Source organism: Cervus canadensis, chromosome 9 (genome assembly GCF_019320065.1).
Source record: "Cervus canadensis isolate Bull #8, Minnesota chromosome 9, ASM1932006v1, whole genome shotgun sequence".
NCBI lineage: Eukaryota > Metazoa > Chordata > Mammalia > Artiodactyla > Cervidae > Cervus > Cervus canadensis.
Genome location: NC_057394.1, coordinates 14032563 through 14053668, shown reverse-complemented (window position 1 = coordinate 14053668; position 21106 = coordinate 14032563). Strand labels below are relative to the sequence as shown.

General features: G+C 42.5%; 1 protein-coding gene and 1 long non-coding RNA gene across 7 annotated transcripts in view; one reads left to right on the top strand and one right to left on the bottom strand.

The window, feature by feature from the left end:
* Positions 1-5799, bottom strand: part of LOC122447477 (ATP-binding cassette sub-family C member 4-like) — a 1659665-nt gene extending 1653866 nt beyond the window's left edge. The window contains exon 1 of one of the 6 annotated variants that reach the window (XR_006271252.1): positions 5083-5797. Coding sequence is in view for 5 of the 6 variants with exons in the window: in XM_043478127.1 (XP_043334062.1) it covers positions 5083-5528 (446 nt within the window). In the remaining variant the exon portion in view is untranslated. Of the gene's footprint in view, positions 1-5082 lie in introns of all 6 variants that reach the window. The other 5 variants (XM_043478127.1, XM_043478128.1, XM_043478126.1 and 2 more) reach the window with 5 other exon arrangements.
* LOC122447486 lies at positions 5729-17940 on the top strand. The gene is made up of 3 exons (XR_006271253.1): positions 5729-5838; positions 13054-13154; positions 16902-17940. It is a non-coding gene; the product is annotated as an uncharacterized LOC122447486 (long non-coding RNA).
* Positions 17941-21106: the final 3166 nt, after the last annotated feature.

Sequence of the window (21106 nt, the reverse complement as noted above, 5' to 3'; positions counted from 1 at the left end):
CCTCTTTCTGACCCCGACCGTCTGAAGATGTCCTAAAGATAAATAATATCTTTCCAACTAAAATGAATACATTGATTTTTCTTATAGTCCTCTCTATAATTGAAGCAGAAATTGCTAGACAGTGTAAGGCTTTTTTTAACTTCAATTTTTAATTCCTTTCTTAATTTCAATTATTCTCTTCTCAAGTAAGCATCTCACTCTTTGCTCCAATTTCCAGGCATTCAGAGGAATCCCTTCCTGGTCTGGAAGGTCATAAAACATTCTGACCCAGGACAAGACAATTATTAACTGCTGTCTAGTTTATCAAGAGAAACCTGCAAGAAGACCATTAGCAATTAAAACATACATTTGGTCCCTAAATAATGGTCTGGGGTCTTGAGAAAGGGTTGAGGGATGGCGTTGCAATGTCTAGAGAAACTGAGAAACTGGGGCATCCAAGAAAGTCATAAAATTGACAAAATGGACATTGTGATGTTTACATTAATTGAACAAAAATGATGTATATTAAAGTCATGAATCAACCAAAAATATACAGATCAATACTAGAAAAGATATAAAACTGCTATAATCCTTGCCTTTTGGGGGCCCTTCAGGCCCTCTCAGAGTCTATGCTGAGGACTTTATATCTCTATCTTCTAAAATAATCTTTGCCTGTGTGTTTGTGAGTTCCCCGGAATTCGTTCTTAGGCTTCGTGACAGAACTCAGGTTTTACATTTCATTATCACTTCCTGGCGGATTAATTTATTTTCAAATGTAACACAAGACTTTCATAAGGGCTCAAATTTAACTGACTGTGGGGTCTGCCACCTTCAGCCTCAATCAGGGAATAAATATAGCCCCCTATACTTTCAGGAAACTCCACTAACAGCTGAGAACATCACCAAACTACAGTTTAATCCCTTCATACCCAGGCTTCTGCCCAGGGACATCAAGATTACCCCCATTGCCACCCCACCCCAGCAAAGGCATATGTGTTAGTCAAATCCCTATTTTCTTGGGACCCAACCAATATTTCCAATGAGCCCTCCGCCTCCAGACATGACCGACTCTAGATACTGACCATGCCCAAGGGCTCTGGGGACAGGATCATACCAAACCTGGGGGGGTCTGTTCTGCGGAGGCAGTATCCTCGATGGAAGGGCACCACCATTAGTCTAAACCCATTAGTCTAGACCCAAAGACAGTGCATCCCTGAGGGTCCTCGAGGCCCATGGAGCAAGGACCACCCACATTGGGCCATCAACTGTCTCCAAGAAAACTCTACTAGTGGATACTGGGCTATACAAGGCGCACACCCCGATCCAGGTCACATTCAGATTTTAATTACACTCACCCCACCTCCCATCTAAATGGAGCCATTCATCTAGTCAGGAGGGAGCTGGACTGGACTGGTAATGGAAGGAGCTGTCGCCCTTGTAGCATTCTTGGTGAGCCTAGCACAAGAAACAATTTATAAAGCCAAAGCTATTAAAAAAAACAACAACAACAAAAAAAGGGAGCACTCGAACAGTGGCCTGGGCAACTAAAGAACCCAGCTCTAACTTTAGAAAGATGAAATCTTCACTAGGCCTCTGGTCCACATGACACTCGACCACTGCATAGCTCCTGATTACCTGGTGGCTCTGATCAAGGAGGAATTCGTGCCCTTGCAACTATTTCCTGTTGTTTCTATGTTAACATGAGTGGTCAAATAGAAGACAGTGTAACCTGACTGTTAGAGAAGGCTGCTTGCAGACAGAGAAGGACGGATATCATGATATCGCTTATATGTGGAATGTAAGTAAAGGCTATAAATGAACTCTTTAAAAAATAGACTTAGAGTCACAGATGTAGGGAAAAAAAAAAAAGCTACGGTTACCAGGGGGTGAGAGGAGGGACAAATTGGGACACTGGGATTGACATATACACACACTATAATATATAAAACAGATAACCAAGAAGGACCTACTGTATAGCACAGAGAACTCTATTCTATACTTTGTAATGGCCTGCGTAGGAAAAGAATCTAAAAAAGAGTGTGTATGTGTATATGTGTAACAGATTCACTTTGCTGTAGAGCAGAAACTAACACAACATTGTAAATCGACTGTACTCCAATAAAAATTCAATGAAGAGAAAGTTGCTTGATCAAATACTCAGAACAAGAAGGGCCCTGACTGAACAAATTTGGGTGGGACAGTATCAAAAGGGCAATCTCAGCTTCCTGGGCTTCTGCCATTCTTAGGACCCCTTACAATTATTCTCCTCCTGCTTTTTGGTCCGTGTATCCCCAACTGCCTCATTAGTTTTATCTGGTCTTTACCTGGGTTGGGAACTGGGACTTCAGCCAGGTGACAATCATATTTATTTTAGCTATCCACTCCAGTATTCTTGCCTGGAGAATCCCATGGAGAGAAGAGCCTGGCAGGCTACAGTCTGTGGGGTCAGGAAGAATTGGACACAACTGAGTGACTAACTCTTTCACTTTTACTTCCTGCTTTTGTCTGAGTCTCAGGATCAAAGGAGGAAGTTACAGAGAAAAATAAAAACTGGTTAGAACTAGCTAGGCCCAAAATTGGAAAAGGAAATGGCAACCTACTCCAGTACTCCATGGACAGAGGACCTGGTGGGCTACATTCCACAGGATTGCAGAGAGCTGGACACGACTATGCGACTTTCACTTTCAGGCCCAAAATGGTGAAAAACCTAACCTCCCCTAGACCCTGAGCCTCATTTTTGCATTTGCTGTAATATATTAGTATGCTAAATGGCATCCTCATCCGTGCCGTGACAGCTGACAATGGTCATGACAACAATCCACACAAGGACTAAAAATGAGTGTTGCCCTTCAGGTCCAAACCAGACCCTTGTACTCAGATAAGTCATGAATAGTCCTCCCTCTCTTGATTCAATTTCCTTGCTTTTACCTTGACCCGAATTGGGTTGAAAAGTTGATTTGTGAACTAAGCTCTCGTTTCTCCATTCTTTGGTCATTGAATAAAACTTGTGCTGTTCCAGTCTCACCATCAATTTAGTTATTGGCTGTGGGAATCTGCGTGGAAAAACAACCTCTTCAGCCCACAAAAGGGGTCTTAGCCTGGGCTAGGAGCCCAGCACAAGGCAAGAGGCCAATTTGGTGACATCAGTTACATATATAAGGAACACCATCTTCAGAGCCAGACTGCTTGACTTGGGATCCTGCTCCGTTACTTACTGGCTGTGTGGCGGTAAGCAAGTTACTCAACCTCTCTGCTTCAGTGCCTTCAAGTATAAAATAAGAGGTAATAGTGCCTTTCCCTCCAGCAGGAAAACTGGAAATGGGTGCTTACCCAAATCAATGAAAAGTCCTCACCTTCCCATTTCCAGGCACATACACTTTGAAAATTCACAAACAGAAGGGGTTTGGAAAGTTCCTTGCCCTGAGAGAAGTTAAGGAGAATTTTTTTGACTTTATTATTATTTACAGTAACCACACCCATATTCCTTCTTCTAGGCCCCTCTTTTCTTAAGGGCAACCAAATGGCCAAGAGATGAAGCTATACACACTAAATACACCATCATCAAAACAAGCATAGGAGCTCCCAATCCCTGGAGATTCCCTGGGCTGTTCCATAAAAGAAGGAAATACTAGAATTGGGGGAAATATAAATGGGTTAGGGTCCAGAAATAAAACAACTAGTAATCATCCAAGTGTGATTAAAGCCCAAAGGTTCAGGACCACATAGTGGCCCCAGCTACCACATGGAACACTTTAGTTAAGAGCTTCAACTCTGAGCTGTTTTTCATTTGTGTGTTTCCTCTGGGCTCAGGGACCCTTCAGTGGTTTCAGAACCAAATGACTCCTGGGCAGGACCACCTGCATCAAGATCATGCACTGCTTCTCTGAAGGCTAGAGATTGGGAAACACCTCACAGGCTTCAGAGACTCTATCCCCAGAGTGATCCTCAAAGGTGGAAGTGGAGATAGTCACAATAAGGAAAGGGGCTGATCAAATAAATCCTTCAGTCCTGACTGTGTGTCCCAGGCAAAAGCAAAATGTGTTCAAGAATAGTGTTCCCAATCATTAAATAAAAAACCTTTCATCTTTTACCCACGTGAAATTTGCCACAACTAGGAACCAGGTCATACAGTGAGAGCCACGCAGGGAGAAAGGGAAAGGGAAAGAAACACAGGGTCACAGACCTGGGGGCAGAGGGGACCCAGTGCAGCTGGAACACACTGTCACACAGAGCACAAGGGGAAAGGTGGGGACATCACTGAAAGATGGCAAAGAAGGTGAGCACTGAAGGACTGATGCCTTCCAACTGTGGCGCTGGAGAAGATTTCTGAGTCCCTTGGACTGCAAGGAGATCAAACCAGTCAGTCTTAAAGAAAATCAACCCTGAATATTCTTTGGAAGGACTGATGCTGAAACTGAAACTTCAGTATTTTGGTCATCTGATGCAAACAGATGACTCACTGGAAAAAAGCCTGATGCTGGGAAAGATTAAGAGCAAGGGAAGAGGGTGTCAGAGGATGAGTTATATGGATGACATTATGGATGCAATGGAGATGAACTTGGGTAAACTCCGGAGACGGTTAGGGACAGAGACCAGCAGTGCTGCCATCACGGGGTTGCAAAGAGTCGGACTGAAGGACTGAACAACAACAAGGGTCCAGGGCACTACTTAGATGAAGGGAGCTGTTCATAAGCTGCTTGCTTGGGGCTGGGGACAGGGGTAGGCGGTGGGGGTGTGACGCTTCAGTTCAGAACTGGGAATTCCTGAGCAGTTCAGGGGAAACCGGTAAGAGTAGAGGCGGGGTGTTCAGTGCATTCTCCCACTGGGCTGTAATTCCCCCTGGGCAGCCTTCCCGCTTCCTGCTCTCTGGCTCTGGAGGGGCTGCCGGCAGCAAGGCATGGAGACCCTGTACCTCCGCCACCAGGTCCCCGGGTCCCCTCCCCACCCCTGCTCCCCACTTCCTTGCCCAGTCGTGCCCCGCCTTCCCAGGGCGCAGGGGGCAGCAGGACAGCATTGAGAGGGCCCACACTTGTTTCCGAAAGGCGCGGCAGCGGAGGGCGCCGTGACTGCCGCGTATCACGGCCGGGGTCGGGGGGCGCTCACCAGAAGAACAGGCGTGAGCAGAGGTTCGCTTTCTGCAATGGGTTGGGCTTCACCTCCGGGTGCTGCGGCAGCATCGTGCTGGCCGGGGCGGGCGTGGAGCTGGGCGGCGCTGCTCTGGCCGCGGTGAGGTTCCCGCGGTCTTCCAGGAGACCAGGAGACCAGTCCGCCTTCGCGGTCTGCTGGGCGGCCCGAGAACCACAGGCTTCTGGGGGTGGAGCTCCCACAGCCCGCCAGGTCTCCGCCTCCCGGGACTGCGCAGCCTCCCGGACCGCCTCCGGGTCACCGACTGCGCTGCTGTCACCGCTCCGGGAGAAGTAGGGCCGTGTGTGGGGCTGCAGGACGAAGAGGCAGTCAGGCCAAAGCTTCCAGGAGCCGCATGCGAGTGGGAGGCAAGGCCACCGGCTCTTTGATGGAGGGAGGTAGACCGGACAGCACGAACAAACCATCTCCAAGGATCCCACCAGGCTGCAAACTCTGCTGGAACTCCTGTTCTGAGCCCAGGCACTCCCCCAGAGGCGAAGAGGGGAGGCTCAGGCTCTGCCCGCTCTGCTCCGAAGCTCCCTCTGGGCGGCAGGGAAGGTCTGGAGAAAGCTGGCGGAAGGCATGAACAGCCCATGTGAGATGTCCTGCGGCATCTCACACGTTGCATTGTGAGGGAACCTCTGAGCTTTTTGCTGCCCTCTTAGATTGGGAAAGGGGACTCTGGGGGGAGAGAAACTGCCTCCTAATTTCTTTCATCATGTGTTCAGAATTCAGGTAAGTAACAGTGACATATGTCACAAAATACATATGCACATTGCTGGGGACCTTACCTCACTTTCAACTCTAACAATGCCCTGTTCAAGAAGGTATTATCCCTATTGTACAGATAAGAAAGATGAGGTTCAACGACAGCACTTGTCCAAGGTCTTGGACCCAAGTTTGGGGTTCAACATGGTTGTCTCACTGGTAGATGGACAGTGTGTGTGAAGAGTGCCTAGAATATGCTGTGTGAATGAATGAATGACTGCAGGACTGAATAAACAAAATCTTGGGCTCCAACCCATAAGTGTTTAATTACCAGCTCAACAGTTTCTCTTCCCTTCTACTCTAAATGAAAAAGATCAAAATTTATGTGCCTACAACAAGATGACCATATTATTCTTTGATAATTTTCCATATACCTTGGCTAAAATTGGTGTTATTAATGATGGCTTTTAGCTTCAGTTGGAGAAGGCAATGGCACCCCACTCCAGTACTCTTGCCTGGAAAATCCCATGGACGGAGGAGCCTGGTAGGCTGCAGACCATGGGGTCGCTAAGAGTCAGACTCAACTGAGCGACTTCACTTTCACTTTTCACTTTCATGCATTGGAGAAGGAAATGGCAACCCACTCCAGTGTTCTTGCCTGGAGAATCCCAGGGACGGGCAAACCTGGTGGGCTGCCGTCAATGGGGTCGCACAGAGTCGGACACGACTGAAGTGACTTAGCAGCAGCAGCAGCAGCAGCATGCAAGATGAAAAGGTAAGTTCTAGAAAAATGGTGTACAGCAATGTGATAATATTGCTGTGTACTTTTAATTTGCTTAAAGAGTAGTAGTTCTCAACATAAAAAAAAAGGAAAATGGCAAAAGTGGAAGTGATGGACATGTTGATTGGGTTGGTTGTGATAGCTTAAGGTGAATGGTGTTGAATTTGTGATCTCCAAAGTAGAAGATTTAGCTTTGGGACCAGGAACCAGGCTTGATCACTTAAGAGTTTTTGTGTAGCAGAATTTTATTAAACTATGAAAAGGGACAGAGAAATCTTCTGACGTAGACATCAGAAGGGGGACGGGGGGCGGGGGATGGAGAGTACCCCCACTCAGTAGTCTTATCAAGGCCTTATATACTTTTACCAGACCCACTCCCACAACACGTATTTGAAGATGACAGGATTAGTCAGAAGGTTCTAAAGAAGGAGAAACATGTCCTGGAGCAAGCTACATTGCTATATTGACTACCATAAAGCAATGTAGAAAAAAAAGTTTGTCTTTTTCTCCTTGAGAGCCCCAGACCCCTTTCTTCTTCTTGAGGACTCTGGACCCCTTTCTCCTCCTTGGGGACCCTGGACTTCTTATCAACCTACCTAGGCATTGACTCTCAGTTGTGATGAATATTTCACAATGTATATGTAAATCAAGTCATCAGGTTGAACATCTAAATATATATAATATTTGTCAGCTATACCTTAATGCCAGAGGAGAAATTGATTTTAAAGAAACCCTTAATATATTCAAACATTTTTTATGAGGCAAACATATGAGAATGCAAGGTGTTGATAATTTTGTATTGATGGGCATGATGAGAATTTATTATACTATTTTCGTGCTTTTCATGCATGTTTGAAATTTTCTGTTGCAAAAAAGACAAGTGATTAGAGCTGAAAATTGTAATTTTTCAATAACCTACATTTCTCCTGTTAGCTCTCTCTCAGATAATGCAATCCACAATGTATGGTACCAGATTTCTCCTGACTTAAGTTCTCTTTTACATTCCCTACATTTTCCAGTGCTGTAAACACTCAACTACTAGTTCTACTTCAAAAATGAAGGAATTGGTTGCTAAAGTTGGAGGTCTAGTGACTTCCTTGTCAGACTGCCCCAGACTGTTCTGTCCCATCCCCACAACTATCTCAAGACCATAATTAGCCATCTCCAAACTGCCAAGTACATTCAATTCCTTCAGCTTCTGCTGTCTTTTTTTTTTTTTTTTTAAACTAAGATCTTTTGAAACTTCTTAGCATCCTATGCTGGACATAAACTAACATGGTGTTTATAAGAGACATTGAAAACCAGTGGTGGTTTGTATACGGAAGACTGAATCTGGAGCCAGGGGACTGGAGATTTAGATACTTTCCTTTTTACCTAACCTTTCTGACCTAACTGTTTTCAGGTTTACAAATGGTCGGGCTGTTTTTTAGAGTGTTTTTAATTTTCTTTTTGCTGGTGCTAGAAAGAGAAAACCTCTTTCCTTTCTGATTAGGGACTTACAAGGATATGACCCATAACTGCTTGTAGCCATGCCTCCCATTCACATGAAGAGGCCAGAAAGAGTAAAGCAGGAACCCAAAGGGAAGTCATGCACTCAACAACTATTTATTAAACACCTACTGTGTACCATGAACTGTTCTAGGAGTTAGGGACATATAAGTGAACAGCATGGTATATAAAGGAGAGTCAAGGTGGCATCAAATCTCTGGGGTTCCTGAGGCTACTAGGTTCCCTCCTTAGATGAAGGGACCTGCTGGAGCAGGAGCTGTCACTTTCCAGCTCATATCCTCTGACTCTTCCCCAGGACTAAGGAGGTCACTGCTTATCTGCAACTCTCTACTGAAGGGCCTTTTTCCAGCTTGGGAGCACTTTGGGACCATAGTCAAGGCAAGTCCAAACCTCTGGATTCAACCTTCAACTGGTGATGGATGGGGAGCTAGGAGATAAATGCCCCAGTGCCTTTGTCTGTGAGTTGGAACAATTCTGTCTCCCACCACTCTAAGCAGCCAAGTTGCCTAAGCAGTAACTTGTTAACACAGTTTTCATTGGCTTCCTTCCCTCTCTGTCTCACTTCACTCCCTACAAATATTTTCCTGGGATGACTTATAAAATAAACTCCTTCCACTCAAATCCTTCTCAGAGTCTGCTACCAGGGAATCTAAACTATGACACTTACCAGAAACATCCTTCTAATTACTGACAAATATATTTACTCCCTGGAAATGGCAACCCACTCCAGTATTCTTGCCTGAAGAATCTTCATTGACAGAGGAGCCTGGCGAACTACAGTCCATGGTGTCACAAAAAGCTGGACACAGCTGAAGTGACTTAGTATGCATGAACCCATAAAATTCCTAGCTAATACTATAAACCCTGGATTACCCCATATGGTAGCACTATCTACATGCATGACAATTTTGAGGACTTGAAATACATCCGGTCCAAATTTGAGATGTGCCATAACTATAAGATAAGATACACAATAGATTTCAAAGACAGCAAAAAACATCATTTGTCTCATTAATGATTTTTATATTGTTTATATGTTAATATAGTATTTTGGACACACTGGTGTAAAAATGTCTTACTGATATTATCTTCCTTTTAAAATGGCTACTACAAATTTACCTTTACAGATGTGGTTCACTTTATATTTCTATGGACAGGACTGCTGTAACCAATGGCTCTGGCACCACAAATCTCTCATATTCAAGAAAGCAAATTAATAATGTTCATGTTATTATACAAATAACCTTGAATGTGATCTAATTCATAAAAAGAAATCATCCTCACATTTCAGAACTTTGTTACTAGTAATGAATTAACTTCCCACTGGCTCTCAGACATACTTGCACTATAACAGTGTTACAGAAAGTCCTGGTATAAAAACTTAAACAAAACTCCTTATTTTGGATCAATATATTCTATTTGATCTTCCTTTAAGATGTTATAATAATAATGGAACCTTGAGTAATTTTGTTTTCAGTTCATTTGGAACACTAGTCCATTACTGAGATGAGTTGTCCAGAAACTGTTAAGAGTTAAGAAAGATGTCCTCAGAAAAGAATATACCTAAAAAATTGAAATTCCTACTTTTATTAGGCTCACAATCTAGAAAAAGAATAGGTATAAGAGGAAATTTCAGCAAAAGACTAAAAAATAATAAAATAACACAAACACATTCATTCTTACCCTGTTAAATTAAGGATGTTTTGTGATGGTGGCACTGATTGTGTCACACAGTTTCATGCTTCAAATGTTTTTCAGCCAAATAAAGAGGCCTTATAACCATCAAAAAAAAAAAAATAAACCGGAAAAAACAGAATACCCCATCCTAATGAAGGCAAAGTCTGAGAGGCACTGTAGTGTATTGTTGACAAAATATAAATTAGAATAGTTTTTTCAGAAAATAATCTAACAATATTTATTATTAAGAGCCTTAAAAATGTTCATTATTTTTAACTCAGTAAGACTTCCACTTTGAGGATGAAGACGGTAAAAAGTCAGCTATAGACAGCTATTTCTGTACAAATACTCAAAGAGTAAATAATCTGCCTGCAATGCAGGAGACCAGATTCAATCCCTTGATAGGGAAGGTCCTGCGAAGAAGGAAATGGCCACCCATTCCAGAAAGTACTCTTGCCTGGAGAATTCCATGGACAGAGGAACCTAGCAGGATGTAGTTCATGGGGTCACAAAGAGTCGGACATGACTGAGCAACTAACTTTCATGTTTCTCAGAGCAGTGCTTATTATAACAATAGAATTTAGAAACAGCCTAACTTCTAAGTTCAGCAAAAGCAAAATGAATGAATAAATCATGAAGAATTTTTAGAGAAGTGCTTTAGATTTCCCTGGCAGTAGAGTGGATAAGAATCCATGTGCAATGCAGGGGACACAGGTTCAACCTCTGGTCCAGGAAGATCCCACATACTGCCACAGGGCAGCTAAGCCCAAGCACCACAACTACTGAAGCCTGTGTGCTTACAGCCCATGCTCCACAATAAGAGAAGTCACTGCAATGAAAAGTCTGTTCAGTTCAGTTCAGTCGCTCAGTCATGTCCGATATTTTGCGACCTCATGGACTGCAACATGCCAGGCTTCCCTGTCCATCACCAACTCCCAGAGCTGGCTCAAACTTATGCCCATTGACTCAGTGACGCCATCCAACCATCTCATCCTCTGTTCCCTTCTCCTCCCACCTTCAATCTTTCCTAGCATCAGTGTCTTTTCCAATGAGTCAGTTCTTCACATCAGATGGCCAAAGTACTGGAGTTTCAGCTTCAGCATCAGTCCTTCCAGTGAATATTCAGGACTGATTTTCTTTATGATTGACTGGTTTGATCTCCTTGCAGTCCTAGGGACTCTGAAGAGTTCTCCAACACCAAAATTTGAAAGCATCAATTCTTTGGCGCTCAGCTTTCTGTATGGTCCAATTCTCACATCCATACATGACTACTGGAAAACCACAGCGTTGACTAGACAGACCTTTGTCAGCAAAATAATGTCTCTGTTTTTTAATATGCTATCTAGGTTGGTCAGAGCTTTTCTGCCAAGGAGCAAACATCTCTTAATTTCATGGCTGCCATCACCATCTGCAGTGATTTTGTAGCCCAAGAAAATAAAGTCTGTCAGTGTTTCCATTGTTTCCCCATCTATTTGACACGAATTGATGGGACCAGATGCCATGACCTTCGTTTTTTGAATGTTGAACTTTAAGCCAGCTTTTTCACTCTCCCCTTTCACTTTCATCAACAGGCTCTTTAATTCTTCACTTTCTGCCATAAGGGTGGTATCATCTGCATATCTGAGGTTATTGATATTTCTCCCAGCAATCTTGCTTCTAGCTTGTGCTTCATCCAGCCCAGCATTTCGCATTATGTACTCTGCATATAAGTTAAATAAGCAGGGTGACAATATACAGCCTTGACATACTCCTTTCCCAATTTGGAACTAGTCCATTGTTCCATGTCTTGTTCTAACTGTTGCTTCTTGACCTGCATACAGATTTCTCAAGAGGCAGGTAAGGTGGTCTGGTATTCCCATCTCTTGAAGAATTTTAAATAGTATCTTGTGATCCACACGGTCAAAGACTTTGGCATAGCCAAGAAAGCAGAAGTAGATGTTTTTCTGGTATTCTCTTGATTTTTCTTTGATCCAACGGATATTGGCAATTTGATCACTCGTTCCTCTGCCTTTTTAAAATCCAGCTTAAACCTCTATAAGTTCTCAGTTCATGTACTGTTGAAGCCTAGCTTGGAGCATTTTGAGTATTACTTTGCTGAGTGAGGCCCCAGAGAAGCTTTCTGATGGCTGCAGCCTCATGAGGGACCATGAGCCAGATTACCCAGCCAAGCTGCTTCCAGATTACTGACCCTCAGAAATTCTGCAAGATTTGGAGTATCCAGGAGTCTCTGGCAGAGGCATGAGTCAGCAGTGGCCTGCTGCTGGGTCAGGGGCACTGAATGCAACATTGTGTGCACAGATCCTTTTGAAAGAGGTCTCCATTATCTTCATTACCCCCACCAGAGTTTGGCCTTAGGCCAAACAACAGAGAGAGAACACAGCCCTGCCCATCAACAGAAAATTGTATTAAAGATTGACTGAGTATGGCCCCACCCATCAGAACAACACCCAGTTTCCCTCACAGTCAATCTCTCTCATTAGGAAGCTTCCATAAGCCTCTTATCCTTACCTATCAGAGGCCAGACAGAAGGAAAACCACAATCAGAAAACTAACCAATCTTATCACATGGATCACAGCCTTGTCTAACTCAATGAAACTATGAGCCATGCCTTGTAGGGCCACCCAAGATGGATGGGTCATGGTGGAGAGTACTGATGAAACATGGTCCACTGGAGAAGGAAATGGCAAACCACATCGGTATTCTTGCCTTGGGAACCCCATGAACAGTGTGAAAAGTACAACAAACAGTAGCCCCCACTCACCACAACTAGAGAAAACCCGGGCAGCAACAAAGACCTAGTACAATAACAACAAAACTGGTACTGAATGCTTTGAACAATCACCAAAATGGTAGAAGATCTTAAGAAAGCTGGATCCTGAGAGTGTACTGATGAAAGCAACAAAGAAGTTGTGAGGTATTCTGGCTAAAAAGCTATTAGGCTCTGCCTGCCATTCCCATTCCTTCATTTCTCTTTCATGGAAAAACGTGTTGTGTATCACTTGTCAACTTAGAATCAGCCCGCTGTATATTGACTTGTATGTGGACCTATCTTTACTGCACTGACAGCTAATACCGTTTACTCACTCAACTGTAGGTTCTTTCTGGATTCCTAACATTTGACTATGACTGAGCTTTGGTAACTAAAGTTATTATTCTTTTTTACTTTGTAGTAGGTTTTGCTGGATTCTGCCTGGTGATGGTATTTTACTATTGACCAGAGTCTACCACACAGAGGAACTGAGATTAAAATTATAGTTTTTTCTTTTTTTCCCAGCTGTGTTTGTTTTATTGCCTGCAGTGGGTTTCTCTGGATTCTGTGTAGTGACAATATTTTACTTTTGACAACAATCTACCAGAGGGAGGATCCATGCTAAGGTGAGAGCTTTAGAAAAGAAGTGACTGGGAAAGAGCAACTGGCCTTTGGTTCAAAGCTGGTAGTTTTGGTCAAAGAGCCTGAGGTGCCACCTCTTCAAATGAGCTGATCTGCAAGGATACATTTAACTCCATGTCATGTAGCAACACAAAGTTCAGAATCAAATTATGTAGTATAGCTTGCTTGTATCCCATGAGAGATGCCACTCTGTCTAAATTGAGACCAAATTCTGGACTAAAAGTTTTGATGACTTTATGTGTATGTCATTTATCATTCTGCAACAGCCAAGAGACTTGAGTTTCTACTCATTAATCAAAACAGCCAGGGAGGCTATTTCTAGCACACATCTAGGTGTCCCATTGAGTCATAACCTTCACTCTGCTAACCTCAAACCACTTTTCTTATTTCAAATTTAGAATTTCACCCAGCAACTGACTATCAAGCATTGCCATCCATCTCGATCAGTCAACTTGTTCAGTTTCCATAAAACAATCATGTCTGTATTGTAATGGCCCTTCTTTGTAGATCCATTTAGGTGTTTTATTACATTTTCCTCCACTGTTCAAAAAACTAGAAGATGGAAAGAATCGATATGCTAATATTAACAACAATGCAATTAATGTAAATATGGAGAGAGCATGAAATGAAAGAGAGGAGGTGCCTCTTCAGTCTGGTTTGGATGCATATTTGAAGTGTTAGGTAATTAGAAGAGGGAAAAGGAGTCCAGAATGGTGGTGGCTAAAATACCTGGAAGGGAAAAGCCCACCAAAAAAGAACAAAGGAAGGTCCGAGGATCGGAGTGAGGACCTCAGATAAAACAAACAACACTCCTGGCTGGCCCAATTTGCATAGGACAGGCCCAGGGAGAGAGAAACATATAAAAGCTAGCTCTCTCTCTCTCTTCCGCGTACTGGGGCGCTCTTCTCTTCGCGTCTTTGGGTCAACATGCCCTCATGCCTTGAAGATGGATTTTCCTGCTATTATCTAAATAAAATAGAGCTGTAAAATTGAGCTGTAACACTGATTTATCTAAGAGCTATAACACGGTCTGTTTGAGACCTGAGAGCTATAACACAGTCTGTCCAAGACCGGAGAGCTGTGACATGCCAAGGGGGGCTTTAATGTCCGTCACTCCAAAACTTTGCTGTGACGAGATAAAAACTGAGGAGCATACACTCGCCTGACAGAAGTAAGCTGGGGTCATTATGTATTTAATTTTTAAGGAAGAGAAATCATTTTTTTAAAATCTATGAAATATCTAGGGCAGCTTTATTCATAACTGCCAAAATTTGGGAGCAATCAAGATATCCTTCAACAGGTGAATGGACAAACTGGTTCATCCAGGCAATGGGGTACTACTTAGCACTAAAAACAAATGAGCTACCAACACATGAAACAACATGGAGGAAACGTCAATGCTCATTACTAAGTGAAAGTGGTCAGTCTGAAAAGGCTACATGCTGCATGATTCTAACAATATGACAAAAAGGCAAAACTATGGAGACAGTAAAGGACCAGTATTGCCAGAGGGTGAAGGTGGGATGAGAGATGAGTAGATGGTGCACAGGGGATTTTTAGGGCAATGAAAATACACTGTAATATACCATAATGATGGAAATGTTATCATACATTTGTCTAAACCCATGGAATGCACGACACCAAGAGTGAACCCTGATGTAAACTATGGATTTGGGGTGACTGATGTGTCTCTATAGATTCATCAGATGTAGCAAATCTTTCACTCTATGTTGATAGTGGGGAGGCTATGGGGTGTGGGGGCAGGAGAGAGGAGGAAATCTCCGTACCTTCCCAAACCCACACCCCCCCCCGAAAGAAAAATCTATTAAATGCTTGTGAGACACTGATGATTATACACTCAAACTTCCCTGGTCATCCAGTGGTTAAGAATCCGCGTGCCAATGCAGGACACATGGGTTCTATCCCTGCCCTCAGAAGATCCCACAGGCTGTGTAACCCGCACTCTAGAGCCTGTGCTCTGCAACTACTGAGCTCACAAACCATAACTCCTGAAGCATGTGCGCCCTAGGGCCTGTGCTCCACAACAAGAGAAGCCACTGCAATGAGAAGCCCATGCACCACAATGAAGAGTAGCCCCTGCCCACCACAAATAGAGAAAGCCCATACATAGCAACAAAGACCCAGCATGCAAAAAATCAAAATAAGCAAATAAATAACAATTTTTAAAAATGAAGTGTTATAATGGAGGAAATGAGACTTTTAAAGTTATAGATTGAGATTCATATTAATAAAATGTCCCACTGATCCCTTATAGTATTACTTAGATTTATAAATCACATGATAACTTTCTTCAATTTAATCAAGAAAATAAGAACACTTTACCTTTTCTCATATCAATTTTTGAAAATAACTTATAAAACACTACCACAGTTATAATCTCCTTCCCACCCCTTGCAAATCAAGTCCATTTTGCTTCATTAAATTTTCTGTTTATTAAATATAACTTCAGTGAAATTAAGAGAAATAGAGTTTGAGGTAATAAATACATCTATAAAATTAATCTGTATTGCATATTATTAACATTTAATCTATATTTTAGATACTTTTATAACATTCAGAGGTTAAAAAGCCGAAATATTCTTTCTAAACATAAAGAACTTTAAAATTCTTTGTTTTCTGAGAAGAGACTTCGCTTGCTTCCTTTTATACAGTCTACTTTCAATTGCATTCTCAGGGAAGCTGTGGGTATAAAAGTATCAAATTTCATCTGAATGAAATGTATTCCCTACCCTCACCAAGTATACAACTTATAATGTGTGTACAATTCCCATTCTTAAGAGTCACACCTTTGCGTGAAGGCTTTCATTACATGTGGACAACAGAAATGAAGTCCATCATGTGTCAATATTAAAAGTATTGACTTTTTACGGACATTTTTTCTAACATCTATTGCTGATGTTCCTCCCTCGCAGTTTGCAGAACATAATGACAAACATTATTAACTATTTGATATCATTACCAGCAGTAGTATTATGCCATTTGGTGCAATAGTCTTAGGGGCTAACGAAACATAGGTATAGGGGTTTACAGATTCATTTATATACACTTACTAACAACAAATTAACATAAAAATTTCACATCTATTTTTTCTATATTTTTATTGCTTATCTTTTCTAATAATGCTTTACTTTATACTTCTTTTAAACTAGCTTGTAAAGTAAGATTTAATAGGCTTTAAAATAAGGACCTGAGGATCTCTGCTAGGAATAATTATGAGTTTGCAGATATAATTTTGGCAACTTAGATGCCTCTTGGTGTCAGATGTCTTCTGTGAGACTGAAATTACCCAAAGATGACAGCTGGAAAAGTGAATGTTATCAGAAGGTGCTTTGGTTTACTAATGGCTTTATGAAAGTGAGGGTGAAAGTGAAAGTTGCTCAGTCATGTTGGACTCTTTGCAACCCCTTGGACTATACAGTCCATGGAATTCTCCAGGCCAGAATAATGGAGTTGGTGGTCTTTCCCTTCTCCAGGAAATCTTCCCAACCCAGGGACTGAACTCAGGTCTCCAACATTGCAGGCAGATTCTTTACTAGCTGAGCCACCAGGGAAGCCCATGGCTTTATAAGTGTTCCTAAATGATTAGTAAATATCCTCTCTTCTTTGGACATGAAATAGTTTAAGAATGCTAAAAAATATTCCCCAATTTTATTTTTTAAATGTAAATAATTTCCAAATGGATTACATATATTCACACTCTTTTTCTATAGTTATTTAAGGATTTTCATTAAAGAATAAGATATACAGAAACAAGGAGAAAGAGGGAGAGAGAATCCCAAGACTGAGCCCTGAAACCGTCCATCATTCACAGGTAGAGACTCACCCAGGAGACTGAGGAGGGAGAGAATGTGCAGTCACAGAAGTGCAGGAGAAGCTGGAACCCATGCCTCTGAGAGGCTGGTAAGTTGAAGACAGAAGAGTACCGATTGGATTCAGCAAAGACAGGGGTTTTGGTGACTTAGGAAAAGCATTATTTTAAAGGGAAAGAGATTGAAATCTTTTAAAGATGTGTTGAGCAGAGAAATGTGTCTGAAGGTGTGGGAAAGTGGTTGTACACAACTCCTGTGAGAAATTTTGCTGTGAGGAGGAACAGAAAATAGGAAAAGAAGTAACTGCAGGACTATAACCCTTGAGGAGGCACTCACCCACACTGTGAACTGTTCAATAGCCAGTCTAAAAATAGACTGTTTGAGTAACATGGGTGAGCCGATGTTGTCAGTATCTGCCCTGGTGCCTTCCATGTCACCCTAGCTTGACTTCCTGCAACTCTGCCTGAGGGCTTTTTCTGCCACCAGAGTCAGCTCTGCTAAAGCACAAGGCAGCCAGGAGTGCTGGGGAATTCAACGTCTTCCTCTGCTCTCCTCCCCTAGCGGCCTTCAGTCAACAGACAGACGGAAGCTGGTATATAAATAACCCAACTCACTCAGGGAAGTTAACCTGAGGTTTGTGCTCCACACTGTCTCCTACAGTTTCCCAGCAGGATTATGTTCCAGTGACTCAGCCTGGAACATACCTGATAACACATTGTGTGTGGCCCTCTCTCCCTTTCTTGTCTCACTTCCCCACTCCACTGCCAGTGTTTCCTGGGACCCCCCTCCCAAATAACCTATTGCATTCAAATTCTAATCCTAGATTTCAGTTTCAGGGAACCCAAACTAAAATAAAAGAAAATATTCATGCAATGACATGAAACCATTATACCAATTTTGCATAAGAACGCATGAAACAAGAAACATTAAAAGAAAATATTTCAAAATGATAACAATGATCATTTCTCTTTTGTGGGATTATGGGTGATTAAAAAAAAACAAAAACAAAACTTGTTTTTCCTTGAGAAAAGAAAGTGGTTTTCTTTTGGTAAAGAAGTACTATAATTACACTATACAGATTAATAGAGATTTTGTGAATTTCAGAAGGTGGTCTTAAAAGAACAAAGGGAAAGAAAGAAAGGGTAGTCGCTCAGTGTCCAACTCTTTGTGACCCCATGGGCTGTAACCCACCAGGCTCCTCTGTCCATGGGATTTTCCAGGCAAGAATACTGGAGTGGGTTGCCATTTCCTTCTCCAGGGGATCTTTCTGACCCAGGGATCAAACCCAGGTCTCCCACATTGCAGGCAGACGCTTTACCATCTGAGCCACCAGGGAAGCCCTAAAAGAACAAAAAGTATTACTAAAGAAAATATGGCTGCTGCTAACTTTCTCAGCAGCACATAGCAAATGAAATACCAATATTCATGTGAAAAGCATACCAATGGCTATTGTTACAGGTACCATTTATCAAATGTGTAACAATACTCTTTTATCATCTCACAAATCCTTGCAATACTACTGTAAGGTATGTATTATTCTTATCTTTTTACATATAACATAGTTGAGACAACAATGAAGTGAATTCTCCTAAATGGGGGAATATTTGAACCCAGATATTGGTCCCAACGCCCATGAACTTTCTGCCACTTTGGGCTGCCTCTCTCTGCACCTTCAGGTATTACTTTAGAGTCACCAACAGAAAGTCAAAGAATAATCACTGCATCAACATTTCTGATGTGCTGGATGCAATTTAGAACTAGGAGGATAGATGTATATAAACACACTTTGCTGGAGAAAATGGTTTCTTCAGAGCAAGCTGAAGTGTGGTCACCAGAGTCATGTTGGATAGAACAATTAGAACCCTGTGCGATCAAACCCTGGAGGCAAGGACAGTACATCACAATGGTGAAAAAATCAACTTACCATAGAGAGATGGATTTTTTAAACTACGAGGCCAAGAAAGCACAATCCTAAAGTATATCTGAGCTTAAAGGACCAAAAATGGCACAGATGACATACTAACATGCTATAGAATACATTTTTGGTCAGAATTAGGTTCTTTGGTCACACTTTACACAAGAACAGTCTTACTTATTTCACAGCTGTATTTGCTTGACTATCTACTAGATGCCAGTCACTCACTACTTTATTTACAAGGTAAAATGCAGATTAATCTTTAAGAGATAAAGGAGAAAGAAGCCTGTTATTTCTATTTTTAGCTTATTAAAAATGAGCTAAGAGTTATAATTGCTGCATCTGCACTGGTTCACAATGCCTGGACCATAGGCTTCTTAAAGCAGGTGCAGAAGGACCACTCCCTGGGACTTGAATGCCCACTCAATGCCCTACCCACAGGAAGCCTTTGAACACACATGCCTGGTGAATGACAAGGATATCCACACCCCACCAGAAAGAGGAGGGCACTGCAACCTCTAAAAACATTTACTGTGACTCAAAAAGTTTCTCTGTCTCTCAGGACCAAAGGGAGAACTATGCTTCCCCCACTGCCTGAGATACACAGGGCTAGTGGCCAATACTGGTCAGCAGAGGTAAGCATAAATGACGGGGACAAAGTCAGCCAGACTACTTAGATGACGGCCCCAAACTCCCTAGTGTCTGTTCTACTCCTAGGTTGCTCCTGGAGGAATCCTGTTTTGATAAGAGAGGGAAAGAGGAAAGACCAAAGCACATTCTTCTCGGGGCATGAAGGCAGTTACCCAGCAACTGATGCATAGAGAAAAGTATATACGCAAGAAGTAAAATTCTGGTTTCTTTATCTCTCAAATAAATAAATAAATTTAAGTGAACTAATAAGTGCACATCAGTATAAGAGAAAAATAAGTAACTTCAGAATTTTTCCCATATATGAAAACCATCTGAATAAAAAAATATTTTTAAAAATATAAATAATAAAATGTAAATAAAATATTTATATAAAAAATAAAAAACGCACTCAATGCTGACTGTACTGTTTCTGTCTATAGTTTACAATGTTGACTGTAGTCCTCTCTGTCTACAAAAGCTCTTGTCCACTGATTGTCAAGGGAGGGGGAGTCAGCCTTTGGACAGGCGTCTACCCTCCCCCCAACACACACACCAGCCTCCAAAATAAAGCAAATGTTCCTTTCCACCAACCTGGCCTCTTTATTGGCGTTTGAGTGTGAGCAGATGGACACCCCCCCCCTTCACTTTTTGACCGTCTATGGTCAGCCTTGAAACTATCACAGCACCTGTCATGGTGAGAGGGGAGTGAATTTTAGTGTTACAATGAAGGGGTAATGAGTTAGAAGTCAGAGACCAGACCATACTCAAAACCATCTTGATTTTAGCTGGTTCAAGACAGTTTTTGTGGGATCCTGTTTATCTCAATATCTGTGCCCACCTACGCCACAGATAACAAAGGAAACAGTCATTAAAGGTAAGTCAGAAAAAAAAAAAAAAAATAAGGTAAGTCAGGGCCCTTAATATTCCACGAGGCTGGACTGTGATGAAACAGTCACCAACAAAGCCCATCAACAATTCCCTGGGAGTAAAAGTAGAATCTTGGTAATAAAATAAAGTCTAACCTTTTGTTACTCCTTTTGTGCTGAGTCAAGTTTCACTTGCTCACAGGGTGCTTCATGAAGAGGCCTCACACCCAGCCCATCAGACAAGAATCCCTGGTGTGAAACGGCTGCGTTGACACCTCAGCTTGGAGGGCTGAGTACAGAGTCACTGCGCCGAGCACTGCGATTCAAGATGGCGTAGGGGGGTTGAGTGCAGAGATGCCGAGCCCAGCACTACAATCTGGAGCCACCGGCAGCACAGCTGAGCCGGTCCTATGAGAACACCCCCGGCCCCCAGCTGACAGGAAGCACATTCAGCAGCGCTGTGGAGGGTTTTCAGAGGAAACAGTCCTCTAGAGCACATTCTACTGGATGAGCCACACCTGGCAGAGGGACTTCCCAGGTGGCTCAGCAGTAAATATCCCGCCTGCCAATGCAGGACACTCACATTGACCCCTGGGTCAGGAAGATCCCCTGGAGCAGGACATGGCAACTCACTTCAGTATTCCTGCCTGGGAAATCCCACTGACAGAGGATCCTGGCAGGCTGCAATCCATGGG